Source organism: Lutjanus erythropterus, chromosome 8 (genome assembly GCF_056507025.1).
Source record: "Lutjanus erythropterus isolate fLutEry1 chromosome 8, fLutEry1.hap2, whole genome shotgun sequence".
In the NCBI taxonomy this organism is placed as follows: domain Eukaryota; kingdom Metazoa; phylum Chordata; class Actinopteri; order Lutjaniformes; family Lutjanidae; genus Lutjanus; species Lutjanus erythropterus.
The window spans coordinates 18,844,730-18,870,374 of NC_139324.1; the positions used below are offsets into that span (position 1 = coordinate 18,844,730).

At 39.9% G+C, this 25,645-nt stretch overlaps 2 protein-coding genes across 2 annotated transcripts in view; one reads left to right on the forward strand and one right to left on the reverse strand.

Moving 5' to 3' along the window:
* The first annotated feature begins 5,731 nt into the window (after window positions 1-5,731).
* On the forward strand, window positions 5,732-16,492 carry serpine3 (serpin peptidase inhibitor, clade E (nexin, plasminogen activator inhibitor type 1), member 3). The gene is made up of 9 exons (XM_084724814.1): window positions 5,732-6,238; window positions 8,292-8,623; window positions 10,579-10,806; window positions 12,268-12,510; window positions 13,808-14,006; window positions 14,113-14,213; window positions 14,436-14,522; window positions 15,017-15,100; window positions 16,302-16,492. Exons 2-9 carry the CDS (start codon window positions 8,359-8,361, stop codon window positions 16,352-16,354), a joined length of 1,260 nt encoding a protein of 419 aa, XP_084580940.1. The 5' UTR covers window positions 5,732-6,238; window positions 8,292-8,358; the 3' UTR covers window positions 16,355-16,492.
* A 136-nt stretch (window positions 16,493-16,628) lies between these two features.
* The window catches only part of ints6 (integrator complex subunit 6), a 29,138-nt gene continuing 20,121 nt past the window's right edge, over window positions 16,629-25,645 (reverse strand). Inside the window, exons 12-18 of the mRNA XM_084724813.1 lie at window positions 24,921-25,136; window positions 24,352-24,478; window positions 23,089-23,231; window positions 22,804-22,990; window positions 20,450-20,815; window positions 19,134-19,227; window positions 16,629-18,426 (exon numbers count right to left, since the gene is read on the reverse strand). Coding sequence (XP_084580939.1) covers window positions 18,333-18,426; window positions 19,134-19,227; window positions 20,450-20,815; window positions 22,804-22,990; window positions 23,089-23,231; window positions 24,352-24,478; window positions 24,921-25,136 — 1,227 coding nt within the window. The 3' untranslated portion in view covers window positions 16,629-18,332. The remainder of the gene's footprint in view (window positions 18,427-19,133; window positions 19,228-20,449; window positions 20,816-22,803; window positions 22,991-23,088; window positions 23,232-24,351; window positions 24,479-24,920; window positions 25,137-25,645) is intronic.

Genomic DNA, 25,645 nt, shown 5'->3' on the forward strand with positions numbered 1-25,645 from the left:
GTCGGGTTACCATGGTTACCAAACATGAGATAAGATCTGCAAGTTAGGAAGCTGAATGTATCAACAGCTGAACTACTACCAGCGAAAAATGAGTTATTCCCACAGGATCACAACAATCAGAAAAGTACTGACTTTACAATAGAAACATTTTGCTGTTACAGGTTTACCAGTTTCAGCTTTAAAACAAAGCTTCCAACAAACAGAGGGATAGTTTATAACTCCAAATACATACTGATTGAAAATTATATGTCACACAAACCTGCTCATAGCTGGATTAGAAAACCCAGAGCTAACAGTTTTATGATACTGGTTATCCAGGATTACCAGTGTTAGGCCCAGTGAGGTCAGATAACCCACAGAGAGCCATACTAATTTGAACTGGTGTCACGGTAAAGGTGTTGATGATGATGTTTTTGTCGTTCTTCGTTGTTGCATTTCTCCTTCTTCATTTGTGTTTCATGATAATTCCTTCACCAGCTGCTTTTCTGTTGGTTGGATGAAGTTAAAACACAGGAACCACAAACCACAGGAACTCTCTGCGGTTTGTGGCCATTCCACTCTGTCAACCCTCCTTCTCCTCCTCCTCCTCCTCCTCCTCCTCCTCCATTCATTATCATTTCCCCTTCAAGGTCAGAGATCAGGTGGTAGAGAGGGGGCTAGGGTGAGTGGTCTGAATGGAGAGCCCGGGGACAGTCTCCGTTAGTTAGGGATTAAGTTGCTGCCGTGTGGAGGAAGGCGGAGGCATCGCAGAGTCACACAGACACTCATCAATGAACATATTTCCTTATGGAACGAAAAACTCTCAAGGAATAATGATAAGCTCCTGAAAACACAGACTGACACACACGTGCACATGTTAGGTATTCATATCATTGTTAAGGACATTTCACTAGTATTCATGACTTGAGTAACTCCTTAAGTCAACCAAAGCTGAAATATCCACTTTCTTTAATGAGGTGTGCCTAAAATACAGACACTGATCCACAAAAGTTACTGATTCATTTATCTCAGCAGGATGTATTCACTTCACATGTCATGATGTCCCAGAAACCTGAGGGAAACATCCCGAGGGATCCTCAGTTTTGGTCCAGAGTTTTGATTTTTATGATTTTAAAGAACACTTCTGCAATAATTTATTATTTAAAAAGTTGATACATTCTGATTACAACTTCCTGAAAACCTTCTTAGGATGTTGTCTAGAACATAAATGTCATGAAACACATTCCTGTAATAATGATAACAGAATGTCCTGACTCTAATGTTTTGAAACTGTTTTATCAATGAATCTATTCATCTTACCAACAGAGCTGCAGACTCCTGGTGAACTCAGGACAGGGGCAAGGGGGGCCGATGGTGCACGCATGTTTATAAAAGCTGCAAATGTGTCCAGCTGGATACTCTAAAATCTGATAAAGTGACCTCTAAGGTACTCCTCTATGGAGAAAACTCAGTGCCATATAGGCTGCCCCGCATGCTAGAAAATGAGTTGATCTCTATGTGGCACTAAGTGGTAAGCCTAATAGTTCCCTGTGTGTTCACAGAGGTGTAGTAGTTGTTGTACTTTAAGTTATATAATAAAACACTATAATCTAAACCAATGATTGAAACAGTTTCATTTCATTTTCATTTGATAAGAAAATGTTCAAATGCCGTGTCCTTCTAATAGTCAGTATTCTGAAAGCCCTTCATCTTGATCTTCCATTTCCTTATAAAGACTTGACACTTGACTTGGACCCAAAAGGGCAGAACAGCCCTGTTCTGTACTACAGCAGTATTTATTGGCTGTAGCCTGGTACAAACTGATTGGTATGCTGGGTCGCTACTTCAGCTTGGCCTGGCCATAACCAAGTGGCAGCAGACCAAACTGTGGAGTGAACTGGCAGCTCAAAGAGCAGTGAGAGTGACTGTCGTGTTAATATTAGCATGTTGTAATGAAATGTTGTAATGCTGAGTGCACTTAATTACTGGCACAGATAAGTGAAGAATGATTATCGTTAGTATGTGGGTCCTGTTGGCCCCCAGGCCTCCTGAGGACTTCTCGTCACTGCAGTATGACTCTGTTGGGTAAGTTGCCCTCCATCCTGACCCCTCAGAGCGGCGGCAGATTGCTTTGCAGTCGGTCCAGCCAGGGATCAGAAACTGAGAGCACAATCGTTATTTCTACTTCACAAATATGAACCTCTAACGTAGTCTTCCTCCAAAGGCCTCATAACCGCCAAGATGAAAGCTGCAGTTTATGGTGGCAGCTTTTCAAACGATTGTCTGTGGTCAGCTACCATGACGTCTCATCTCTTCCTTCCCAGTCCTTAAAAATCCAAATTCCTGTGTCCGGAGTCGGGGCGTTGGGCTTTAAAGAATGTGGCGACTCCATTTAATGAAGCCAAGCCATGGCTCCACTAATTAGTCAAGTCCAGTAATGGCCGGAATTCCCCGTTAGACAAAGCAGCCAAATACCTGATGGCTACCAATCATGTTCTCTCCTTCATGGGAAAAAATGTCCACAGATTATTTTGCTGACTGTCATGTCCCCAATTAAGAGGGACAGTTGAGGGGAGATGACTCAGTAGCAGATTTATTTTAGGTGAAATGCAGGGCATGCTATCTTTAATAGCATACAATTCTTCATTTTCTTGTCTTCATATACATTCAAATGAGTTCATGCAGCCAGTGACCTTAATAAGTGTGTGGCAGAGGTGAAAAGGATCCATAAGCAATCTATACTTCTCACCATGATTTTCCCCTTAAGTAATAAGTGAATTAGACAAAAGTTCCTTAATTTAGTCTGCTCCCTCACTGCAAAATAACTACATTATAGCTGTTAAGAGTGGATAATACCTCATATTGCAGTAATTTCAAGAAAGCTTTATCTGTGTCGTTGCCTTAAAATGTAATGACATTCAAAGATCTAATTCTGGTCAGTGGATTAAGGAGATGTCTGGCAGTTACAGAGGGAATATGATGACCAGTTTGTACTTAAAAAGAACTGAAGAACTGTTCTGTTTTCACCCACACAAGTGGCTCTGGCAATTTCAGTCTTTCTGTCTGTGCACCGCTTTGATCCAGACTGAAATATCCCAGCAGCTAGTGGGTAGATTGTTTGGAACAGTCATGGTCCCCAGACAGTGTAACCTTATGACTTTGGTCACTGGTGGAGTCAGCAGTGATCACTGCTTTTAAAGGAAACGGGCACATTTTTTTCTAATAGCAGTCCAACTAATATACCCTCAGAGAAACATCTGTAAAATATTCATTTCCAGTGGCATTGTAATCCAACTTGAAATTGAACTGGGTAAGGCTAAATGCTGTGGTCCAATTGCATTTTTCGGCTAATAAGTGTCATTTTATAGGTCATCTGCAGGCATTTGTTATAAAAAAAAAAAACGTCATTCTTTGAAAATCACTAAAATGTAACAAAACAAAATCTGTGAAACTCAAAATTTTCTGGGTGAGGATCCCAAGAAAAATGGTTTCAAAGTTCTTTTCGAGGTCTCATGGAGTGCAAGCATGGCCCCAACATGTACAGCTGGTGCTCTTTTATTTTTTATTTTTTACTAGTCCACCACTGGCTATGGTGAGCTCCAGATTTTTCCTTTAGCACCACCCTGACATTTGTGGTTCTGAGTGAAATGACTTAAAACATATTTGATTGACAGGAAATTTGGTTTGATCCTCATGTTCCCCTTAGAATGAATTGCAATAAGTTTGGTGACCTCAGTTTTCATCTAGCGGCTTTATCAGGTCATGCTTTTAATTTGTCCAAAATGTGTGGCGTTTGCATCATTCTTACTGTAATGAGAAGAAACAGCAGGATGAAGCTGAATAACTTTCTTAAGCAGCACTTTACTGTTCTCCACACCTCATCAGCTTCACACAACACTTCCTTGTTCTGACTCACATGACTGAACAAACCAATCAGAAGCTAGAAGAATTTAGACTGAGGTAAACATGAGAAAACAGTGTTGCTGTAAAGATTTCTACGTGTAACTATGTAAATAATAACAATGTAAACACTGTAAATATATTTTAGTAAATTAACTCAAATAAATGGATTTACCTAACCTCTAATCCTTACATTACATGTAAAAACACTAAATCGTGCTTGAATTGTGCCTTTAATTACAAATGTGATGTTTATCAATTTAAAAGATAATTTTGCAAGACAAGAACATCTCATATTGTCAATGGTTTGTTGTCATTTAATTTAGCTTTCTGTGAAATCGCTCAGTGAACTACATCCCTCGTCTTGCACAATGTACATCAACAACACCCACATTGCCAACATTATCTTACCTGATGTGTTTTCTCCAGAAACTCCTGGTCCGCAGGAAAAAACACACAGGCATCATAGCTTTAGTGGTGAACACTTATGCAGCCTCTGGGTGTGTAGTCTTTCTAATTATGTATCTTCAACTTTTACAGTTTTACAACAAATTGTGACTTTCTTGACATGAAGAAATATCTTATATGTGATTCATATATCATGACTACAGTTCATATTTTTTCTTAAGTAAGGTCTATGGTGGTCCACCAGAAGGGGTATGACTTTGCCTCTCTATGGCTGAAAAATATCAGCATGCTAGCATGTTGCCATGCTAGTGTCAGCTTTCAGTGCTTCAGGCGACTTTGATTAGGTCTATCTAAATATTTTAATATATATTCTACTTTACATTTTGTATCTTTTTTGTTCTAATTCTATACATAAACCTAATGTGTCTAAATACCTTTTTTACACTGCAGCCCATGTCTGTACATGAATAAAATGCTTCCAGATGGATGAGATGCAGTTTTTCGTTACATGCTGGAGCGGCAACATGTCCATGATGAGTGAGTCCACATTCCACAGTGACACCAATTAGAAATGCTGACGCAGGCAGCAGTGTGACGCTCAGAGCAGAAATGTCTTTTGATCATCACAACAAAAGGCCAAATGACTTGTGTAAAAAGAACGGATGTCTTAGTGTGTGTGTGTGTGTGTGTGTGTGTGTGTGTGTGTGTGTAACATAGATAGATAGATAGATAGATAGATAGATAGATAGATAGATAGATAGATAGATAGATAGATAGATAGATAGATGGATGGATGGATAGATAAATAAAACAATGGTTTATATTCTAATTTAATTAATTAATACATTTTTTTTTGATTGTTTTTCACAAGAAAGATCTGGCAGGCCAAATCAAACTGAAAGATGGCCTCCATACACTTAAAGGATTAGTGTGTAGGATTCAGTGGTATCTAGTGGTGAGGCTGTAGATTGCAACTAAAACTAAGCTAAAAGAGCAGCAGACTATGGCTGCAAAACTTGGTTTATCCGTTCTGGGCTACTGTAGAAACACAGCAGTTCAACATGGCAGCCTCAATGGAAGAGGGGCCATAGATGTAATACAAGAAACTTGATAGGGCATTATCATTCCAGTGGCCATTCAAGTATTACAGGGAAAAATTCCTCTATGGTCTGTAAAACCACACCTTGAACAGTAAACAATCTCAATTATGACTCTTTCTATTATGAATTTTGGATCCATGGAGTTTTTATATTTGTACAACTTCCCTACAGCTGAAAAAGGCTATTTAAAAATATGTGATGTCATCACAGTGTAAATTTGGGCCATGCAGGAACCAGGGGAGCAATTCTTGACTGAATGGCATCTAAGTTCATTATAATACATCTGTGAAGAGGAGTCCAGTCTGCCAGTCTTGCCTGAGTTCTTCTAACGTCACACACCTTTTAGACCCACCACACCCCCACTCTGTGCAAGAAAACCAACAACCTATTAATAGATCTCAACAAGAATATGATTACGTTTTCAAAGAACGTGCATGCATGCGTGCTGAGCGGCGCGAGCGTGTGTGTGGCTGTTTTTTTTTTTTTTTTCTCGCCTCTGCTCTGGCCGGTTTGGGATTTGCTGGTCAGTGACATGCCTCCCTCCGCCTGGCTCCTTATAGCCCCGGGGCTGCAGGAATCCCGGACGAGTGGTACGGACATCGCCGACGGAGACCGCAAACACGGCGCGGAGCGTTCCCCTTTAAACACGGGTCTTATGACTACAGGCTGCTTCAGAGAGACACAACCGGAGGACCGAACCAGAGACTGACTGACAGCCGGGGACAGCAGAGGACTCGTTCGGTGACAGTGACTGACAGACGTTACGCTGCTCACCTGCGGAGGCTGGATGGTTTGGTGCCAGTCTGAGAGAACAGCTGGAGTTAAACGGACACTACCTCACCTGTCCGCAGGTAGGACCCGCAGCCTCACCTGTCACCACCTCTACTGACCTCATACGCCAATGAAAACCATCTCTATTGTCCTATGAACTTTTCATTCATCATAACTTTTTATCACCATGAGTTTTGTTTGGGAGTCTGTAGACCTCTTTAGGACTCACCATTTCAGTAAGCTTCCTGTCATTTATGCAGTGCAGTGAGTATTCAGATCCTTTACTTAAGTAAAAGTAGTACTCCACAAGAAGTAAAAGTGCTGCATTCAAAATTTTAAACTTAAGTAAAAGTATAGATGATTTAGTATCAGCAATACACTTGAACTATCAAAGCTTAATGTGCTAATTATGCAGAAAAATGGCCCCAATTAGTTAATATTATTGGTTTATTCTTATGTGCATATTCTATCATGCATTCACATGTGTTCAAAGTACAGTACAGTATGGCATGACAGAATTTAATCACTCAGTAAAGTACAAATGGGGTCCGCTTCAAAGATGTGCAGTCATTGAATAAATGTGCTTATACCACAGTTCCTTTGACATATGGACTAGTCTATCTGCAAACATTTTAGATGTTTAAATATCACAGTCAAAACAAAACATTACCTAAGGAATTAACAAGATTGTTAATATTCTCTCTACAGTAACTATGTAGTATCTACTTAAACTGCACTGGATTTATGTGAACATTTTATATTTGGTTAAATTAATACCAATGTCATATATTAGACTATAGTGAAAATGCAGTTGTACTGTTGCAGTTATTTTACATATTGCCAATTAGGTGTTTTCAGATTTTGCATAATGTATAACAACAATACAAAGCATATGAGGTCAGTCATCCCAAGATGTAGAAGAAACATCATTTGAACATAGAGCCATGGTGCCATATGTCTGTATTTGCATACAGGAAGTTATGAATGATGTCAAATATAGCCGTTGTGGGCGATTATAGAATGAATATAGACAGATATATAACACAGATAACATTTTGGGGATATAAGCCCTGGCCACAGCATTTCAGCTGTAGCACAACTGTATAGACTATCAACAATCAGAAAAAGTAACTGTTTCTGCCTTTGTCCAGAGATGTTTGGAACCAAATACTGTGCAGATTGCTCAAACAGATTTGGACAAATTTCAAAACGGCAGAAAACTGATCTAGACAATAAAAGGGATGTGGCTTCATCAAGACCACAGACTGTAGATAAAGATGGACGATGCACAAACACTGCCATCATGTGCATTTGGAGCCAAAGTCTGTGCAGTAGGGGTCAGGGTTGGAACCGCATATTGAGGGCCCACCTATACACTTGGCCGACTCAATTGCGTGCAAAGCTCAGCAGTCAATCATTACACGAAACCCCCTTTTTATAGCGTCAAATAAGTGATTAAAACCAAACTGGTCAGAAAAATGAACACTTGAACAATGATCAACATGATAAGAACTACCTAAAAAGACAGAAACCATCTTGGGATATTTCTTTGATTTTTTTTAGTTTGGCTCGTGTCCCTTCTGCTAACAATGGAGGGGGTGTTATTTATCACTTATACTGCAGCCAGCCACGAGGGGAGCAATTGAGATGTTTTGGCTTCACTTTTGGGAGCTGCCATGTTGTCCATACTTATTTATGGCAATAATCTGAAACAGCAAAATCCAGTAAAAAAAAGTTCATTATTATAGTGCCACCATCTGGACAAGTGACACCAAATTCAACACTGCACTCCCATCTTCAGCATTACCCCCACCTTGTGTGAAATCAATAGTATGAACAGTTGTTGAGAAAATTAAGGGACATACATACAGACAGAAAGACAGTTACACTTTCCTTTATTGTTAGATTACATCACGATTCAGCAAATGAGGCCAGAACCTGTGTATGAAATGATGAAACTGATGTTTATAAATCAAGAACTTCAGTAACTAATTTTTGGCAGATTTTTGTAAAATGATACCACAGTATAATCATATCATCACAACACCGGCATGAATTCCAATGAATGTCAACAGCAGACCTCACTGACCTCAGTGGGATAATTAATTATTTTCTTTTTCCTTGGGCTCATAGGAGGATTTAGTTTTTTGGGCCACCTGTTGCACCCTGTGGACACGTCCCCTCCTGCAGCACTGAGGACATGTGCCGCCTGTCAGTGGCTTCACTTTTCATTTGCTTCTGGTTGGTGGAGAGAAGCCACTGTAACGGCAGCCTGGAGGACAGCATGGGAGAGCTGCACAGCAGGTTCGCTGTCAGCCTCTACCAGACGCTCACCGAGACAGAGAACAACTCCAACCTGATCGTGTCACCAGTGAGCGTCTCCTTGTCTCTGGGGCTGCTGCAGCTCGGTGCCAGGGGCAACACGCTGGCTCAGCTGGAGAGGACGCTCGGATACAACGTGAATGGTAGGAGTCATCCCAGATTTTTTTGACGTGGAAAATGCAGTGAGAGTGAGGCTGGGGAGGTTGTTGGTGGCCCTCAGTGCTGTTGGTACCAGGTGGTGTGGAGCGGTGCTGCTGCTGCTGTTGGCCCTGCAGAGCACACTGGTGTCTGGAGCCATAATACCTGCCTCCACACCAACTCTAATCTCATTAACCACTCCTGCAGCTCGGCCTTGGGGTTGAGAGGTCAGTGTGTTTAATTACAAACAAAATGAGAGCTGGAGCTGCTGTTTCTTTTCCCTCCGTTATGTGACATGGAGGGAATGTCAGTCAGGACTGGACTGACATGTGAGTCAGTCCAGACCTGACTGACTCACATGTCAGTCAGGGTGGAAACTGATGATATTGGGATCAAAATATAGCAACATACCTCAGCTGTGATCTCAAGATGATTTCCATTGACAAAGGACAAACATTCCTTTCAAACTAACCTGAGCTAAAACATCACAATCATAAATTATGAATTGTTTTGTCTATAAAATGTCAAGCAAAGTTACTCTGAGTTCAATGGTGCCTTAGCAGAGTCTATTAAAAGACAATACCCTGTATGCTGCATATTCTACTTTTAAAGGCTTCAGTTTTTACCTTTGTATGACTAACAGTCCACAGATATTCAACGTACAGTGATAAAAAAAAATTTAAAAAGCATGAAATTATCACATTTTAGAAGCTGGACCCGACAAATGTTTGGCATTTTTGCTTGATAAATGACTTCAGTGAATAATTTGTTACAGTAGTGGATTTTAATTTTTTAAATTTTGATTTCTGATGATCGACTAATCAATTGACCGACTTAGCGTTTCAGCTTTAAAGTCATGCAGTCTTCAACATTAATGTTTTTTGCCCAGTTGGATCAGCATTTTTTTGAAATATGATACACTGTCATAATCATTCACATAAGGACCAGAAAAGGCCCAAGTGGACGTGTTGTCAGCAGCCTTCTTATAGCTCTCTTTCCACCAACACAAACCTAGTGCTAGTTCTGGGATTGGTGCTAGTTGTTCAGAGTCGGTTCAACTGCCACCGTTTTCTCACAAGAGCTTGATTGATATGGCACATACACGGCTCTCAACAGGCACAAAAAGGAAGCAAGATAGTTTACTCCTTCGCTACTTCCATCACCACCTCTGAAAATAAAAACAACAAAATAATGTCTATAAGTATTTTTTTGAACTACTTTCTCATTAAGGCAAGTGAGATGCTAGATTTATAAGCCTAACGTGACATTTCACAATGTCATGGTCAGTCCTTATTGTTGAGACCTGTCAGGGGTTTGTAAGTTAGTAAAACAGACTGAGGGGAAACAGGAAACATGCCATTTTTTGGTAGAAAAATCACACAGTCTAGTGGCTGCTTATAGGAAATACTCATTTATTTCTGACAATGACTGCTTTTCTTAGTTTTGGATCATTTTATCTAAAAATGCTTGGAGTTTATCAGATGAGTAGATCCCTGCAGCTTGTATAGCACTTACCAGACTGAGAAAACGTGTTAGGCAAAGCTCAAATTAAATCAAATGAGCATTTGTTTGTGCTCGGTCCTGCAGGGATATGTTACAAATTCAGTTAAGTTGCTGGAGGAACAAGCACGAGACTGCTGAATTGAATCCATTTAAGTAATGAGTCTTCTGTTGTAGAGATTTTTACAAGTAATTGTCCAGTGTTTTTTGAAAGTGGTGTGAATTAAACTTCTTTGGCAGCGCTGAGGCTTAGTTGTTGAAGCAGAGCAGATGACTGACACATACTGAAACAGCTTCTGAACAAGGTCAACGAGGTGAACAGTTTGCAGTATTTAAGTAGTTTCCTTTTTTTTACACAGCTAAGAGAGTTCTTCCCTTTTCATGAACTTCAACTACAGCTCGTAACTCACCACCACGTCTGACCTGTCCTCCGTGTCCTCTGTGTCTTCCTGTCCACCAGATGCTCAGGTGCAAGACTTCCTGCTGCATTCACAGAGTGACATGAGCAACACCAGCCAGGGGATGTGGCTGCAGCAGACCTGCACATTATTCATACAGAGTGGCGTCCAGCTCCTCGCTCAGTTCACACAACATGCAGCAGCCTGGGCCAACACCAGCGTGGTCCGCGCCAACTTCAGCCAGCCCAACCGCACTCGCAGCCAGCTGGAGCGAGCGGGACACAACCACGGTAAGCAAGACAGCTTTATAAAACAGTTAGACCTCCACCGATGTATTGGAAATTAATACAGTTAGCATGTATGAAAAAATGAAAGGGTTTGCCTAGAGTGAACCCACAGAAAATTATCATCAGCTCTGCAGCGCTATGATGCTTTTTAGCTGCTTGTTTTGGTTTTATGGTATATTATCACACACCATACTGTTTGGTTCAGTCCATAGACTATATACTGTATGCAAAGATGATGCCCATTCAATCCAATGAGAGTTGTTTGCCTGGCACATAAGCCAAAAAGGTTTACTTCCTGTATATACAGCCCACTGAATATGCACAGCTGTGTTTCCATCCTTGCCCTGCCCGCCAGTTTCTGCTCGGCACACAAACTTTACATTGTGATGATGTCACAGATTTTGAAATGGCTTTTTTTTGTCTCTTGTCAAGTTTTACAAATATGAAAACACCATGGATCAAAAAATTTCTAAAAAAAAAGAGTCATAATTGAGCTTGTTTGCTGTTTAAGGTGTCCTGTCAAACGTTTTACAGATGATGTCATGATGGCTTACGGGGGAAAATGATTTTGGGCCATATGGAAATTTTTCACAGTGCAACCATAAGTAAAAAGTTGGAAAAAGTCGGAGACAAGGCTGAGTGGCAGTGCCCTTGAGGTTTATATATTACATCTATGCTGCCCAGCACCAGTCTGACTCACTGGATTTACTTTGTATAAGCCGTCCAATGGCTGCTTGATTCAGGCGGCATCCGCTGTCTGTGTTTTCAAAGTCCCCAGGAAGCAATAATAACCTCCAAAATAGCAGCCTACACACTGGAAATGACTAATTACCACCTGGATTGCTAACAGTACAAACATAAACAAGCTAGCAGCTGTTACCTTTTCTTTTGTGGTGGTTCAGACATTTAAATGCAAGGGTTCGCCACCTGATGTGCAAATGTTCCACCAAAACAAGCCCCCCTCGACACTGTTTAGCAGGGGCACCGTCGCTGCATCCTGGGCTTAGTGCCACCCAAGACCATCATCAGCTACAGAGTGATAGTGTGTCAGGCTTCTGTTTTAGCTTATTGTCCACTTTATCTGTGTAGAGTCATAGGAGTGCCATTAAAAAGAACAAATCTGTAAAAGAATAAAACAAAAGTGGAAATATAAAAGTGTAAGAGTGGAAATATAAAGAGAATTAAATAAGAGAATAAATAAATGTAGACAACTGTAGACAAAATTACAACAGAATAATTATAAGCATTTTCATTTATTTTCACATTTACTTGTTCATTTGTTTCTGTATAGATTTATTTAGATATTTTAAATCTATATATTTATTTATAGCATATTAAATCACCATATTAGGTGTACTTTTCTTCAGTTCATTCCATCAGACCACACTGCTGACTTCTAAGAGACAAGTTGCAGCCCTTTACATTGAACTCATTAAAATTTGCCCTTCCTTTCTTATCTCCCAGATGAAATGTGGCACCTCCAGGCAGGAAGCAGCAGTGGGGAGCTGTCGGGCTCGGGCGAGGTCCAGGTGGAGGCCCTGTGGTTGGGCCACCGGCTGCAGATGGCCCTGGTCAATACGGTTGCCTTCAGGGGCGTCTGGCAGAAACAGTTCCTGTTCACCAACACCCAGAATCTGCCCTTCACCCTCTCTGATGGGAGTGCCATCAAGGTGCCCATGATGTATCAGGCTACAGAGGTCAGCTTTGGTAAGAGATACCATCCATCCATTCATCCGTCCATCCATTCATCCGTCCATCCATTGAAAGGAAAAGAACAAATTGATCCTTCCTCCCCTTTTTGCTCTGGGCTCCAAAAACAGTTGAGCAAACCTTGGTCAATTTTCTCATTTCTGGTTTCCTGTATTTAGCTTTGTGCTAGGCTTATCTTTGTTGAAAAAAAATGAAGATGGTGATATGTTGCTGAGGGAACTGTAAGTGACATACTGACAGTTAAGTTAGTGAATTAATTTGAACAAAAATGCAGTGCTAGTTAATTAGTTTCAAACAATTAATTCAGATTAATTGTCTAGTTAGGTAGTGTTTTGCTCGCATTAGCTATTGGATGTACCTAACTAGCTAATGACTTGTGTAAATTAGCTAGCTAGTTAACTAGAGTTTTGCTAACATGTCGCTTACAGGTCCCCCAGCAACATCTATAACCTTCTTAAAAATGTGGTTTTCTTTTCAACATAGACAAGCCGTGCACATGGCATATAAAAATAGAGGAAACAAGCAAAAAGGGGCGGGACTAATAATAATAATAATAACAATAACAATAATGATAATAATAAGAATAATAAGAATAATATTTAAACAACCTATAAAAATAAACATGTAAAGTAAATATACATTCGTTTGAAGATATTTCTGATCCTTAATGTGCTATTGCCATTTCTGTCTTCTAGGTTAAAGAAAAAGCTTTATAGTATTTCACATGCACCAATTAACGTCAGTTGCTAAAAAATACAATTTTCTTAATTCAGGAATAAATGGGGCTCACCCTGTAGTCCATAGAAATGCAAGTGGCTCTGTTAGTTATACTAATTCATACTGTGTATAATGTTAGTTTAGTGTGTTAGTACACTAACATTTGCAGTGGTGTAAAGTTGCTGACTACATTTACACCTATTGATTCATCACTAATTATAATTCACTGGTACTATATACATGCTTCTGAAATGGGGCATTCTGCATAATGAGTAGAATTACTTTTTGTTCTCTCAGTATGTATTGATGCCAACATTTTTGTACTTTTACGTGAGTCAGATTTTGAGTGCAGGACTTTTACTTGTAACAGATTCCACACAGTGGTATTACTACTGACAGGCCAACAAATACATCAAAATTGCCATAATTAGATCCAGGCTACAGGCATGGCTACAATTCTAGCTTCTCTAGTTTGAGAATTTCCTGGTTTTTCCTTAGTTTTATATCATTGTAAATTTCATATCTTTGGGATTTTGAATATTGATCAGGTAAAATAATGTATTGCCCATCTTGGCAGGTCAGTTCAGGACAGCATTGGATCAGCGTTACACGGTTTTGGAGTTGCCGTACCTGGGCCGCTCCCTGAGCCTGCAGGTGGTCCTTCCCAGTGAGAGGAAGACGCCACTGTCCTCGCTCGAGTCCCAGCTCACCGCTCGTCAGCTGGCCTCCTGGGACACCGGCCTGCGCAGAACCAAAATGGACATTTTCCTACCCAGGTTAAAATCATGCACCCTCTTAAACATGACTTTGAGCACGTTTTTCAGGTTTTTTTCAGCATGGAGTGAGACGATGTACAAACAATTCTGTGTTTGGTCCTCACAGGTTCAGAATGCAGAACAAGTTCAACCTGAGGTCAGTGCTTCCCGCCATGGGCATCAGTGACGCCTTTAATCCAACAGCAGCTGATTTCACTGGAATATCAGGTCAATACATCAGTTCATTAGAAAATTCATTCAAGTGTGGTTCTTTTTATCTAATTAATTTCACAGAATATACCTACATGAAGCTCCAACTGAAGCACTTTAGAGAGTGTTTTTACTTAAAACACACCACAGACTAAAAACAGCATAACATATCATAAGATGTAGGTCAGACAATGATGACTGTAGCTCTGGTGGCTGCTGACGGTTTGATTCTTCCTGCAGTGGAGGAGAGTCTTTATGTGTCTGATGCCTTCCATGAAGTGAGAATAGAAGTCACAGAAGATGGGACCAAGGCAGCTGCTGCTACAGGTAAGAAATGTCCTGCATAATAATGAAGGGAGAAATGTTAATTTAAAGGTCCAGTGAGTACGATTTTCATGGATTTAATAGCATATTACAGCATAAATGGAATATAATATTCATAAGTATGTTTTCATTAGTGTATAATCACCTGGAAATAAGAACTGTGTTTTCATTACCTTAGAATGAGCCCTTTATATTTACACGGAGCTGGTCCTCTACCACAGAGGCCGCCATGTTGCACTGCTATATTTCTAGTCGCCCGGAACGGACAAAGCAAACACTGGCTCTAGATATACGGCCACAAGTTTCACAGCCACTGTAGGTTCTCCTTCACGTGGAAGGGAGGGTGTTTGCAATCTGCAAAGCTTACTGCTAGATGCCACTAAATCTTACACACTGGTCCTTTAGTATGATCCCACTTGCCTACAACCGTTTATTTTAACAGAGTAAAGGTTTATAGGATGAGGTTGCTGAAAAAATGTTCATTCTTAATGTTGCAGCTATGGTGCTACTCAAACGATCCCGTGCTCCTGTTTTCAAGGCGGACCGGCCGTTCTTATTTCTTCTACGACAGATTGACACAGGTGTTTGTTTTCATATTATATTGTATTTTATATGTACATACATCAAACTTGTGCCCACTCCAGTCTGCAGAGGATGCTGAACATATTGGTAGTTTTGCACGTTTTAACTCTTTACTACAAATCACGTATCGTTTACATCATAATTAATGATAATGATAATGAAATTTTGCAATGTATGCTGTAGTGTCTTATTTTTTTAAATTTTCACCATAAAAAAAACACAAGATCTTGAAACTGGCCTGAGTTGTGTAATTCATCACAGTGAACATCAAGTCTGCATTAACTTTTGATAGTCACTGTTATTAGGAGGTAATGCATCAGACTGTACTTAAAGTCAAGTTTTGGAGATATGCCATGTTTGCCTTCTCTCAAACATAATGGCACTAGATGGCTTGTGATGCTCAAAGTGCCAAAATATACATCTGAAAAACTCAACAGCCGTGTCTCTGTCCAGAAATCATGGCCCAGTTATTCAATATAATCTGTCTATTGTGCAAAGAAACTAGTTCCTACACGAAACTTTGCAGATTTTCAACCAATAGTTTTGCATGTTTTGACTCTTTACTATCATTCACATATTGTTTAGAGCTGCAACAATTAGTTGATTAATCAGTTTGCTTATCTTCTTTGTCATTTATAACAGTAAATGAAAAGCGTTTTGGACTGTTGGTTGGACAGATTAAGCAATTTGAAGATCCCACTTTGGGCTCTGGGAAATTGTGGTAATTTTTTACTTTTTTTTTTTTTTTTAACATTTTCATCGGCTAAATGATTAATAGTAATATTAGTTGCAGCTCTTATTATACATATAGTGTACCTTTATTTTTTTTTTTTCATGGGATTTGTTGACCATAACAAAATAAGAAACTATACCCAGCCTTATGATTATGTTTGATAAAACTATGTGGAGACTTGATGTTCATTGTGATAAATAATGCAAATTATTTTCATACCATACAGAGATCGCTTAGTGTGCATGATTTGCAGTTACAGGCCCTGTGTGCAGGATTTCAACCATTCTGATTTGGCGACCCCTAGTGGACACGTATATGAATGAGCTGAATGCAACAGAGGGCAACAATTTCCACTTAAGAATTACAATCAGATTTTCACAGTGCCTTGTAGGAATTTAAATAAAAAAAAAAAACTTGTACAAACCCTTGAATGAATAATTCTAACCTTATTTTTCTTTTCTATTCAGGATCCATCTTGTTTATGGGCCGAGTGATGAACCCAGCAGACCAAGCACCCTAAAGACTCATACACCTGAACACCTCTCACATACACACCCACACACACGCCTACCCTGACCCCTATTTCACTTACTGGTATTTATTTGTGGACCAACAGGAGGGTCCACGGACACTTCAGGAAGAGGGACAATATTTTTGTACATGTCTGTAAATAAAATTTTAATACATGTTTTTACACTCAGTGTGTTTTGCTCCTTTCTTCAATTATGGTCAACAAAAAAGCCTCTTTTCTGTTTAATAAAATTACCAAAAAATGTGGACAAAAACAAATAGAGTCACATCTTTACAGAACACTTTATTTACATGGCCCTTCACAGTGTAAAATAGAAACTTTATTCATGGAAATACTTACAAAAAGGCCGTTTTCCACTGAACATTCTCTTTAAATAGTACTCTAGGGTTATTTACATCTTTACAGTGTATTCAAAATACTCTTTTGGTAGCGGCCTCTTCACAAACAAAGACAAGTATGGCAGATTTTGGTCCCTGTCCAAGGAGAGAGGGAACAGAAGAGGGCTGCCCTCTGAATCAGAAATCAACTCTTGACCTCTAGACCTTACGTCAGATTATTTGTGTATATTTGAGAAAATTGAACAAAAGGCCCGACAGAAAAAAAAAATGAAGCTTGTTGGAAAACAAACTTCTGCAACAAAGGTAGTTTTTCTTCTTAAATTACATTAAATAAACATTCTCAAATTTACACAAGTGCATTCACGGTTAAGTGACAAGAAGTTGGTTTGAGATTCATGGCGGTGGTGGGAGGTGGGGGGGGTGGGGGTCAAGTTATTTGGCAGCGACCAGCAAGTTGGGACCAGCTGGCATCCGAGCCCTCGGTTCATCAACACTCCAGGGGACGACAGTTTGTGTTGCATATCAGCTGTTTCAGGCTAAAACAAGGATAAAAATGGGGGGGTAAAAGTAGCTCCAATGTTATTGCTGATTTTGATGCACTAGTGTTAGTTCCTGAGCTTTTTGTCCCTGTATTTCAACATTTGTAACCAATGATGTTGCATCAAGACAGACTTTTTAAGTTTACCATCCCCAGGTGTTAGTGAAAACTGTGGATCAGTTTTTCCCCCCAGGGGCAACGACAATAACTCATTCTTAAGTTACGACTCAATAATATTAATTGTCAGTCTGGTAGATAAACCACAAGTCGACAAATTTAAGATTTGAATTGAACCACAAGTTGACAAATTCAATACTTGAGCCAAGTCATACCCATTTAAGAACACAGCAGTGGAGTGCTTCAGTTAGTGGAGTGTAGAAAGTAAATTTCAACAGTCAAACAGAACGACAGACTCTCATCCTCCCACGCAACAGAATGCCAAAAAAGTAGAAACAGGAAGGGTAAAGTGAATGAATGAAAAGGCATGAGGGAAGAAAAGTGTTTCATGAGCATCTCCACTGGATCCCGTTTGACCCTGAGTTGGCTGATAATGCACAACGACACACACAACCTGAACCCTTCCTACCGTGTCGGTCCGTCACATCATCACAAATAAAACATGACTGAACAAAACATCCAGGTGCCACCTGTTCCTCTCCAGATGAGTCCCGCACTCCCTTGTTTGAGAAATTTCTCACTCTTGTTAGTTGTTCAAAAACAAGAAAATCGAATCAGGGAGGAGAATAATCAAGGGAAATGCTTCAGGACGGGTTCACAGTTTGGAAAATAACCGTGCTCAAAATGTTCTACAGGCCAAAAACCTCACTGCGTTGGCAAACACTTCACCTGTAGCGATAAAATGCTTCCTCACTCCGCCCCTTTTGGATATCTGTGTGCAAACCAAAGCGACCATCAATGATGTCGAGATAATGAGGAGAGTCCACTGAAGAGGTGATAGTTTGAGAGCTGGATGCAGTCTCGTCTCGTCTCTGCAGGGGCCCCAGTACAGGAGGAGGGTGGGGTTTTTTAGAGGGATGTGGTAGGTTGTCGGGTTCATTACCAGCGAGTTCAGTTTGGGAATGAGCCGGTCTCAGAGCGTGTCCACATGGTTCATGTTATTGGATCTGTTGTGGATCTCCTCGAGGAAGTTTTCGAGCTGCTCGATGAGAACACGCTTCTTGAACCTTCGCGGGGAACAAACGATAAAAACAAGTGTTACAGGTTTGTATTCTGGAGCAATTAAAGGCACAGGTCAGATTATCTGAAGTGGGGTGGCAGCAAACCCAGCACACCCCCACTTTGAAGAGCCAAGTACCAGCACAGAAGCTGAGCAAAGAACGTCTGTGGGCAAGGTCAGAAGCAAAATGTATTTTTAGCTACATAAAAAATGTCCCTCCAAATTTTAAGCGTACACCATATTCAGAACATTTTCAAAGCTTTACTTTGCCGTCAGACAGGAAACTGCAGTTATACAAGCCAAACAGCGCTCTCTTGCTCCACTCCACTGGTGAAGTCGCTAATTTTACCCTACAGAACATGGGAGCTGCTGGTCTGCCGCTGCCTTGTTCTGTTTGTTTGCATCGTTATGTGACTAAATATAGCCCACACTTAAAACTGATTTAGATATTTTCAAGATGGGCCTTTTTAAAGTGGCTAAAATACATTTTGGTGCTGATCCTGTCCACGGCAGTATATTGCTTAGCTTCCTACAATGGACTCCTGCTTCTTTTCCAAACGAGTGGTGTGCTGACTGCCATCTACTGTAGATAAGTACCTCGTACAACGTACTTTAAATAATCTGAACTATTCCTTTGACCAGAACTCTAAATGGTTCTGTTCAGAGCTTATGTAAGACAGCAGAGTAATAATAGTAAAGCTTTGAACTCCGTACCTGGCCGCCTCTTTGATAATGTTTTGGAGGAAGATGAGTCGGGTGTCCAAAGTGCCCTGGATCTGCTTCAGGAGGAGGAAGATTTTCTCGTAGTCTGAGACAGAAAGAGAATGAGGATTAATGACTTGTTTACGGCAGAGTTTCTAGGAGAGCTGAAGTCTTTAATCCAGTTCTCTATACATATAGTTGAATGACAATGGCAATATTGCCATTTCTTCATAGACATTGTCAGATTATCAAAGTGATTCGTTCTAGGGTTGCAACAAATTATTATTTCTGATTGAAATTTCACTTAATAAAGCCCAGATGAAATTAGTTTATCACAGATATACTGACACTGGTGTGTATGTCAGCTAATAATTAAACAAGAAAGCAGCACAAAAATACCAAACATTTGTGAGGTTGACTTTCCATTGCACCATTTTTTCCCACACATTTGTTGTAACTATAAAATGCAACTCACTCACCATATATTTGTAAGCTGCCTCTGTTCTCTTTCATTAAGGATGTTTATTTTTCATTTATTTATAATTATCATTTTGTCTTCATTTGAAGCATGGATATAGACACAGGAAAAAATGAAATGGGAGTGAAGCATCACAATTTTCCATTTTCTAAAATACATCACTGATTTGGACAAAATTCAATCAACTGACTTGCTGTCTTTGTAATGCACAGTTTTTTTTTTTGAGAAAAACAGTTTTGAGGTCAAACAAAGCTTGATTGCCATGAAAAAGGCTACACTTATGTGGATTCTTCTGGCAAAATGGATGGAAACAGGGAGGATGGGCCAATTTCTTTCTTCTTTTAATCACAGAAAATCACAGTGCAACTTGTAATAATATACCAGTGAACACAACAGCCCTCGATTGCAACTTTTGAGGTTCAACTGTTACTGTAATTACATCATGTAAGTAAGGCTGGGTGTTAAACCTCAATACAGTTTTGACACTGACTTTAATGTCCATAGCATAGAGTGTCAAAAACTAAAAATACCAGATTCTAAATCTTCTTTTTATGTTCTTTCATACTTTTGCCAATTCTTCTGACTTTAATTCAGCAGTACGTCTTCTATGACTGTTTGTGTAAAAATTAGTTTAATATTTGAGAACTGTCTTCTTTTATTTATACAAATCTATAACATTTTTAGATTTCTTTAACTGGAAAAACAAAAAGATAATGCTTTGGTATTGATATCAACCTCTGGTAATATATTGACACTAGCATTGCTGGATATCCATCAATACCCATCCCTACATGTAGGCTGTTCCTTTTATTTTGTCCACCCCTCCCATAGACTATGTTTAGCTACATACGTCTGCCAGGTTTTCTGATCTCCTTGGTGATGAGCGCCCTCAGCTCGTTGTTGACCTTGGTCGTCTCTGTGTGAATGTGCTTCTTCAGAGCAGCAGGTGACAGGTAGCGCGGCGTCTGGTCCTCTGACAGCACCAGCTCCGCTCCGCCCTCACAGCCTGGCGGCAGGTCGCCCACCTGGGGCCGCCCGTTCTCCTCATCGTCCATGTGCCGGATGTCCTGTGGGTCCCCGGCTGTGTGGTTCTCCTGGTGGTCACCAGGCCCCGAGGGATGATCCATGTCCGTGTCTGAGCTTCTGTCCGAGCCGTAGTGGTTCTGATTCAGGTGGTTGATGATCAGGTCAGGTTCTGGTGCTCCATCGTCCATGTCTGCAGGTTCAGAAACGGTCATTTATTGTTGCAATCACATCAGGGATGATGAAGGGTAGAAATGTGAAAGATTCCTGTGTTTATGACTTTTTCATCTCATCAGACACCTCAAGACTGTTGCATGTTTTCAGAGTTGGTTGCATGAGTGTTAAAAATACTGTGAACCAACAATGTAGCACTAAATCCATTCAGTTTGACTGAATTACTGTGACTGTTACTTTTTGCTGACATGGACAATATTTGTTTGCTTTTTCAGGCTTTACTGTATTATTGTGTTCAGTCAGATATATCGCAGATTTCAGAAAAATGCCAGGTAATCTCAATTTAGATGTTATCATGAATAATATTTACAGGTAGTAAAAAAAAAAAAATCAACCAATAGAACCTAGTATGGCAATATTGCATGCCAATATTGTTTTGATACACGATGTTAAGTATTTTATTACAGAAAATATTAATATTGCAAGTACAAATTTAACTTTTTGGTACAAGAATAGTGAAATCAAATGCTTTTTTCAGTCCACTAGATGGTGCTAGATTGCAGGATTGGTAGGTTTGCATAATTTAAATGACAATGAAGTGAAGGGAAACGGAATAAAAACTTAATCTACTCATAAAACAGATGTTGACAGAGTTTTTGCAATATCACAAAATGTGAAAAATCACAAAAATATCACATTATGGCTTAAATGTTGTGATAACAGCATATTGTGGGGCCTTTGGTGATTCCCATTATGGAAACTAGTAATTATTTTAATATGAGATGACTGAGGCAGAGCATAAGGGATTTTCATACTGCATATTCTAAGGATAACCCTGGGCCAAGAGTTGACCCTGGAAAAACTTGGCACCTTTTTACACACACATTGTTAATCCAGGGTTAACTTAAGCCCAGGGCTATACATTTCACATCGCACTTACCTGCCCTCTGTTAAATGTCCATTGGAACAGCAACTAATGTTTACATTGGAGAATGACAAGTGACTGCTCTTAACATTTTTTATATTATCTATAATACTAATACTAATAATATTTAAGTTTTGTACTGTCATAATTTTTTTAGAGACAAAAATTAAAGGCATCTCTGCATCTGCTGATTCAACTAAATTCTTTCACTATTTAATCCATCTCTTAAAAGTCCCTCAACTGTATGGAGCAATAACACTGAAGCAACTTAAAGGAGGCCTGTGGAGGTTTTGACAACTAGTATCACTATAAAGCATGTTAATGTTTTTAGGAGTGGCATAAAAGGCTTGAAAATATTTTCAAAAAAGGAGTGGTCTCCAAGTTTTTTGTGTCTGCAAATGTACATGCACATGACACGTTCCTGTAAATGGTTTCATATGATTCCAGTGACCTACAATGCAGTACCAAAATAAAGCAATGTGCCACCAATACAGGGAAGAGGAAGTAAACATGGGTGCAAACAATGCAGGTTTTAAAATAAATAAAAATGCAGCTTTGCGAATATTTTATAAGGAAAGAAATGTATTTAACATATTTCTTAGCTCTCAATGGTGCACACAATGACTTTTGACAAGAAACACTTAATGTTTCTGTAAAAGCAACTGTTTGCATGAAAACATCATAGGGCACCTTTAAACTGCACTACTACTTTAAACTACACAATGAAAACATTACAAGAAATACCCATTAAAACATTTTAAATGCATGTATAATAAAATGTCTTCACAGAACAACCTGTTTTTTGAATGCTCTTGTTTTCACAAAACCTTCAGGGACAGTGGAGAGTAAGATTTGACAGTGTGGGCTGGTGCACTGTGTGCTGCTGCTGATACCACTGTAAAGAGTCTAATCCTGAGTGATTTCGAAGCACTGTGTCAGCAGAAGTGGCTTTGGTCCCAAAACCACACAAAGTTACAAGCAGTCCAAAATGAGAACTGAACAGTGATTCAAACAGTTTCTAACAGTTCGCATTTTTAAGACGTGTAATTATACATGTGTCACGGTCTCAATGCAAATCTCACCTGCTGTTGGTCGAGGGCTGGCAGGGGGGGTTACTGGAGGGGTGTAGGCCCTGCCCAGACGCAGCAGAGGAGACATGCAGCGCCGTCTCTTGGGCCCTCCACCTGGCATGTTGTTGTTGTCTACTGGTCTTTTCCCCTTGTTCTGAGGACCGGTCACAAACTCATCCGCCTCATCAATCATCATGCCCTGAGGGAGGAGTGAGGAGGATGGTCAGTAATTTTCATTTTTCTGTTTATAATGAAAGAGGGGGAGGGTTGGGGTTGATATGGGTTGGTGGGACTTACCTTCTTGTCTAGTTTGAAGGGGTTGCCAAATGTGTGCAGACGTTTTGGCTGCTCAGGGTCTGCGTCTCGAAGAGGCTGAGGAGCAGCTTTGAGGAAATCTTGGTAGTTGCCCATCTGGGCTATTGGCACGCTGTGGAGCTGGTCTGGACAGGGAGACAGGGAAATTCACCAGCATGAAGGGAGAGTTTTACACTTTTTGTTCTCAAAGAGTAACTTACAGAGATACTTGAGAATAACTGACATGAGGTTGTATGAGACACTTATTGATAGTTAGTGTATTAGCTACAGTAGACGCCAGTGAGCATGTCCCCAGTTAGAAGAAGCAGAGAGGAGTACCAGCATGGAAGCCAAGAATTAAGCTGCTGGGGACACAACCAGCAGCAAAAGGTGATTAAAAAGTTCACCTAAAAAACAAAAATCAATATCAGCTTAAGTGCACACTATATTTAGAGAATTGCCACCACTTTCCTTAACCATCAGACAGCCTTTATGAAGGGAAACAGTCATTATACAAGTCAAACATCACTCTCTCCAAACCAACCAACCTCCATGGACAAAATCATTAATTTTACATTGCATAAAACAGGAGTTGCTGCTCTACCACTGCCTTTATCTTCTAGTTTGTTTGTGTTATTGTGTGACTTCAGTGAATCCAAACAATCCTTTAAAAAACACCCAAGGCACACAATAACACAATCAAACTTACCGTTCGAAGCAGTTGTAGACAAGCAACTCCAGTATTCTGCAAAGTAAAATTTCTGATTTTGCCTATGGGGTCTGGCTGCTTTGGAGAATATTTGGCTTATATAATGGCAGCTTCCTGTCAGAGAAGGCTGTCTGATGGCACGGTAAAACGGTTAAAACATTCTAAATATAGCGTAGACTTAAACTGATATGGATCTTTTTGGTGGACCTTTCTTTAAGTGGCTATAATACCTTTTGTTTCTGACCCTGCCCACTGCAGTAAATTGCTTAGCTTGCTGGTTCTCCTCTCTGCTTCTCCAAACCTGGGGCATGTCAACTGCCATCTACTGTTGGTAATACACTGACTATGGGTAAGTACCTCACACCCCACATCAAATAATCCAAACTATACTTTAAACACTGGCAGAAAATCTTTTAATTTTCCTGATTATTGGTCAGCAGTTGGAAGTTTTTACCCTGACATCACATTTGGGTGTGGTTACAGGTTTAACAGAGGACACTTGCAGTGTGACTATTCCCAAAAGTGAGTGCGGGAAGAGGACTTGCACAGTGACTTACCCGAGTCCTGCCCTCTGAGATTACACACGCTGGTGTTGAGCAGGTTCCTCCTCATTCGGCTGAGCTGATCCAGCAGGTGGCTGCGGGGGATGTCATACGGATTCCTAAAGCTCTGCGGCTTCAGGCCCTGGTGAGGACACAAGATAGACGGGATGGTAAAGTGAGGGATAGGGCTTAAATCTGGCCTTCCTTCAAGTCAGGAAAGATGGTTGCTATCTGGTGAAATACAGTCGTACTTCAGCCATAATAGATTGGATATACAGTGGATACAGTCAGAGAGAGAGGGCACTTTTTCAAATGCCGAAGCCCACAAACAACATAAAACATCTTAATGAATGCCTCAGAATGACTGTTGGATGAAAAGCCAAAAAGGGAACATCTAAGCAGAAAGTAAATGACTGAAAGTGAGATTTGAACAAGTTGAAAATCAGAATCACAGCTGTTCAAGTAAATGCAGCTCAGTGAGACACTGCTGATATGTGCGTCATCTTGAGTGAATAACTCTTGCTTCTAAAAGTTGTGTATCCTCAGAAACTTTGATGTTTTTGAAATAATAATTCCAACCTTACCTTGTTGAGCAGTGCCAGGTGAAAGCCCTGGAACTCTTTGGGGTTGAGCTCCATGGGCAGAGACGGAGCCTCTCCCGTGAGACTCTGCAGCTGCTGGATGAAGTCCCTGCGCTGAGCCAGGGATATTCCTCCCCCTCGCCAACGCACCTTGATGCCGGCCTCTGGTGGAAGCTTCTTACCAATCGAGGCAATCAAGCGGTCGTACTCGATTTTTGACTAAAACAGTGAACAAATAAGTAACATGACTGCGTTACATTCAGTCTCTTACCTGATTTATGAAACAATATAAACAATATGAACAGCAGGGTTGGTATAATTTTTTAAATATCAGGGATCAATTTGATAGGATGCATCTCTGATATACAATATATGTTTGTTTTTAATTTAACAAAATAAGAGAAACTTTTGCTTAGTATATGACAGTAAAATTAAGTATAAAATAAATAAACCTATGCTGATCTAAAGCATAAATAACAACAAATAAAAATCTGACTATGAATTTTGTTACTTGACTGTTTTCAACTATTATTAACTATTACTGTTATTATCAAGACCTTTTCCAAAGTCCTTTTTTTTCCAAAGAATTTGAGGTTAATTTTCAAGTTTTTCCAGCACCTTACAGTTACAGTAGTATATTATATTTATATGCATATACTCAAAATGATTATTTCACTTCTTCACTTAAAATCAGATGTTATTATGTTATAAACAATGCAAGTAATAGT

Coding starts and splice junctions, on each gene's coding strand:
- serpine3 (XM_084724814.1), top strand. CDS start 8,359: ATGTGCCGCCTGTCAGTGGCTTCACTTTTCATTTGCTTCTGGTTGGTG. Junction 14,007..14,112: donor ATGGACATTTTCCTACCCAG/GTTAAAATCATG, acceptor TGGTCCTCACAG/GTTCAGAATGCAGAACAAGT. Junction 15,101..16,301: donor TCTACGACAGATTGACACAG/GTGTTTGTTTTC, acceptor TTTTCTATTCAG/GATCCATCTTGTTTATGGGC.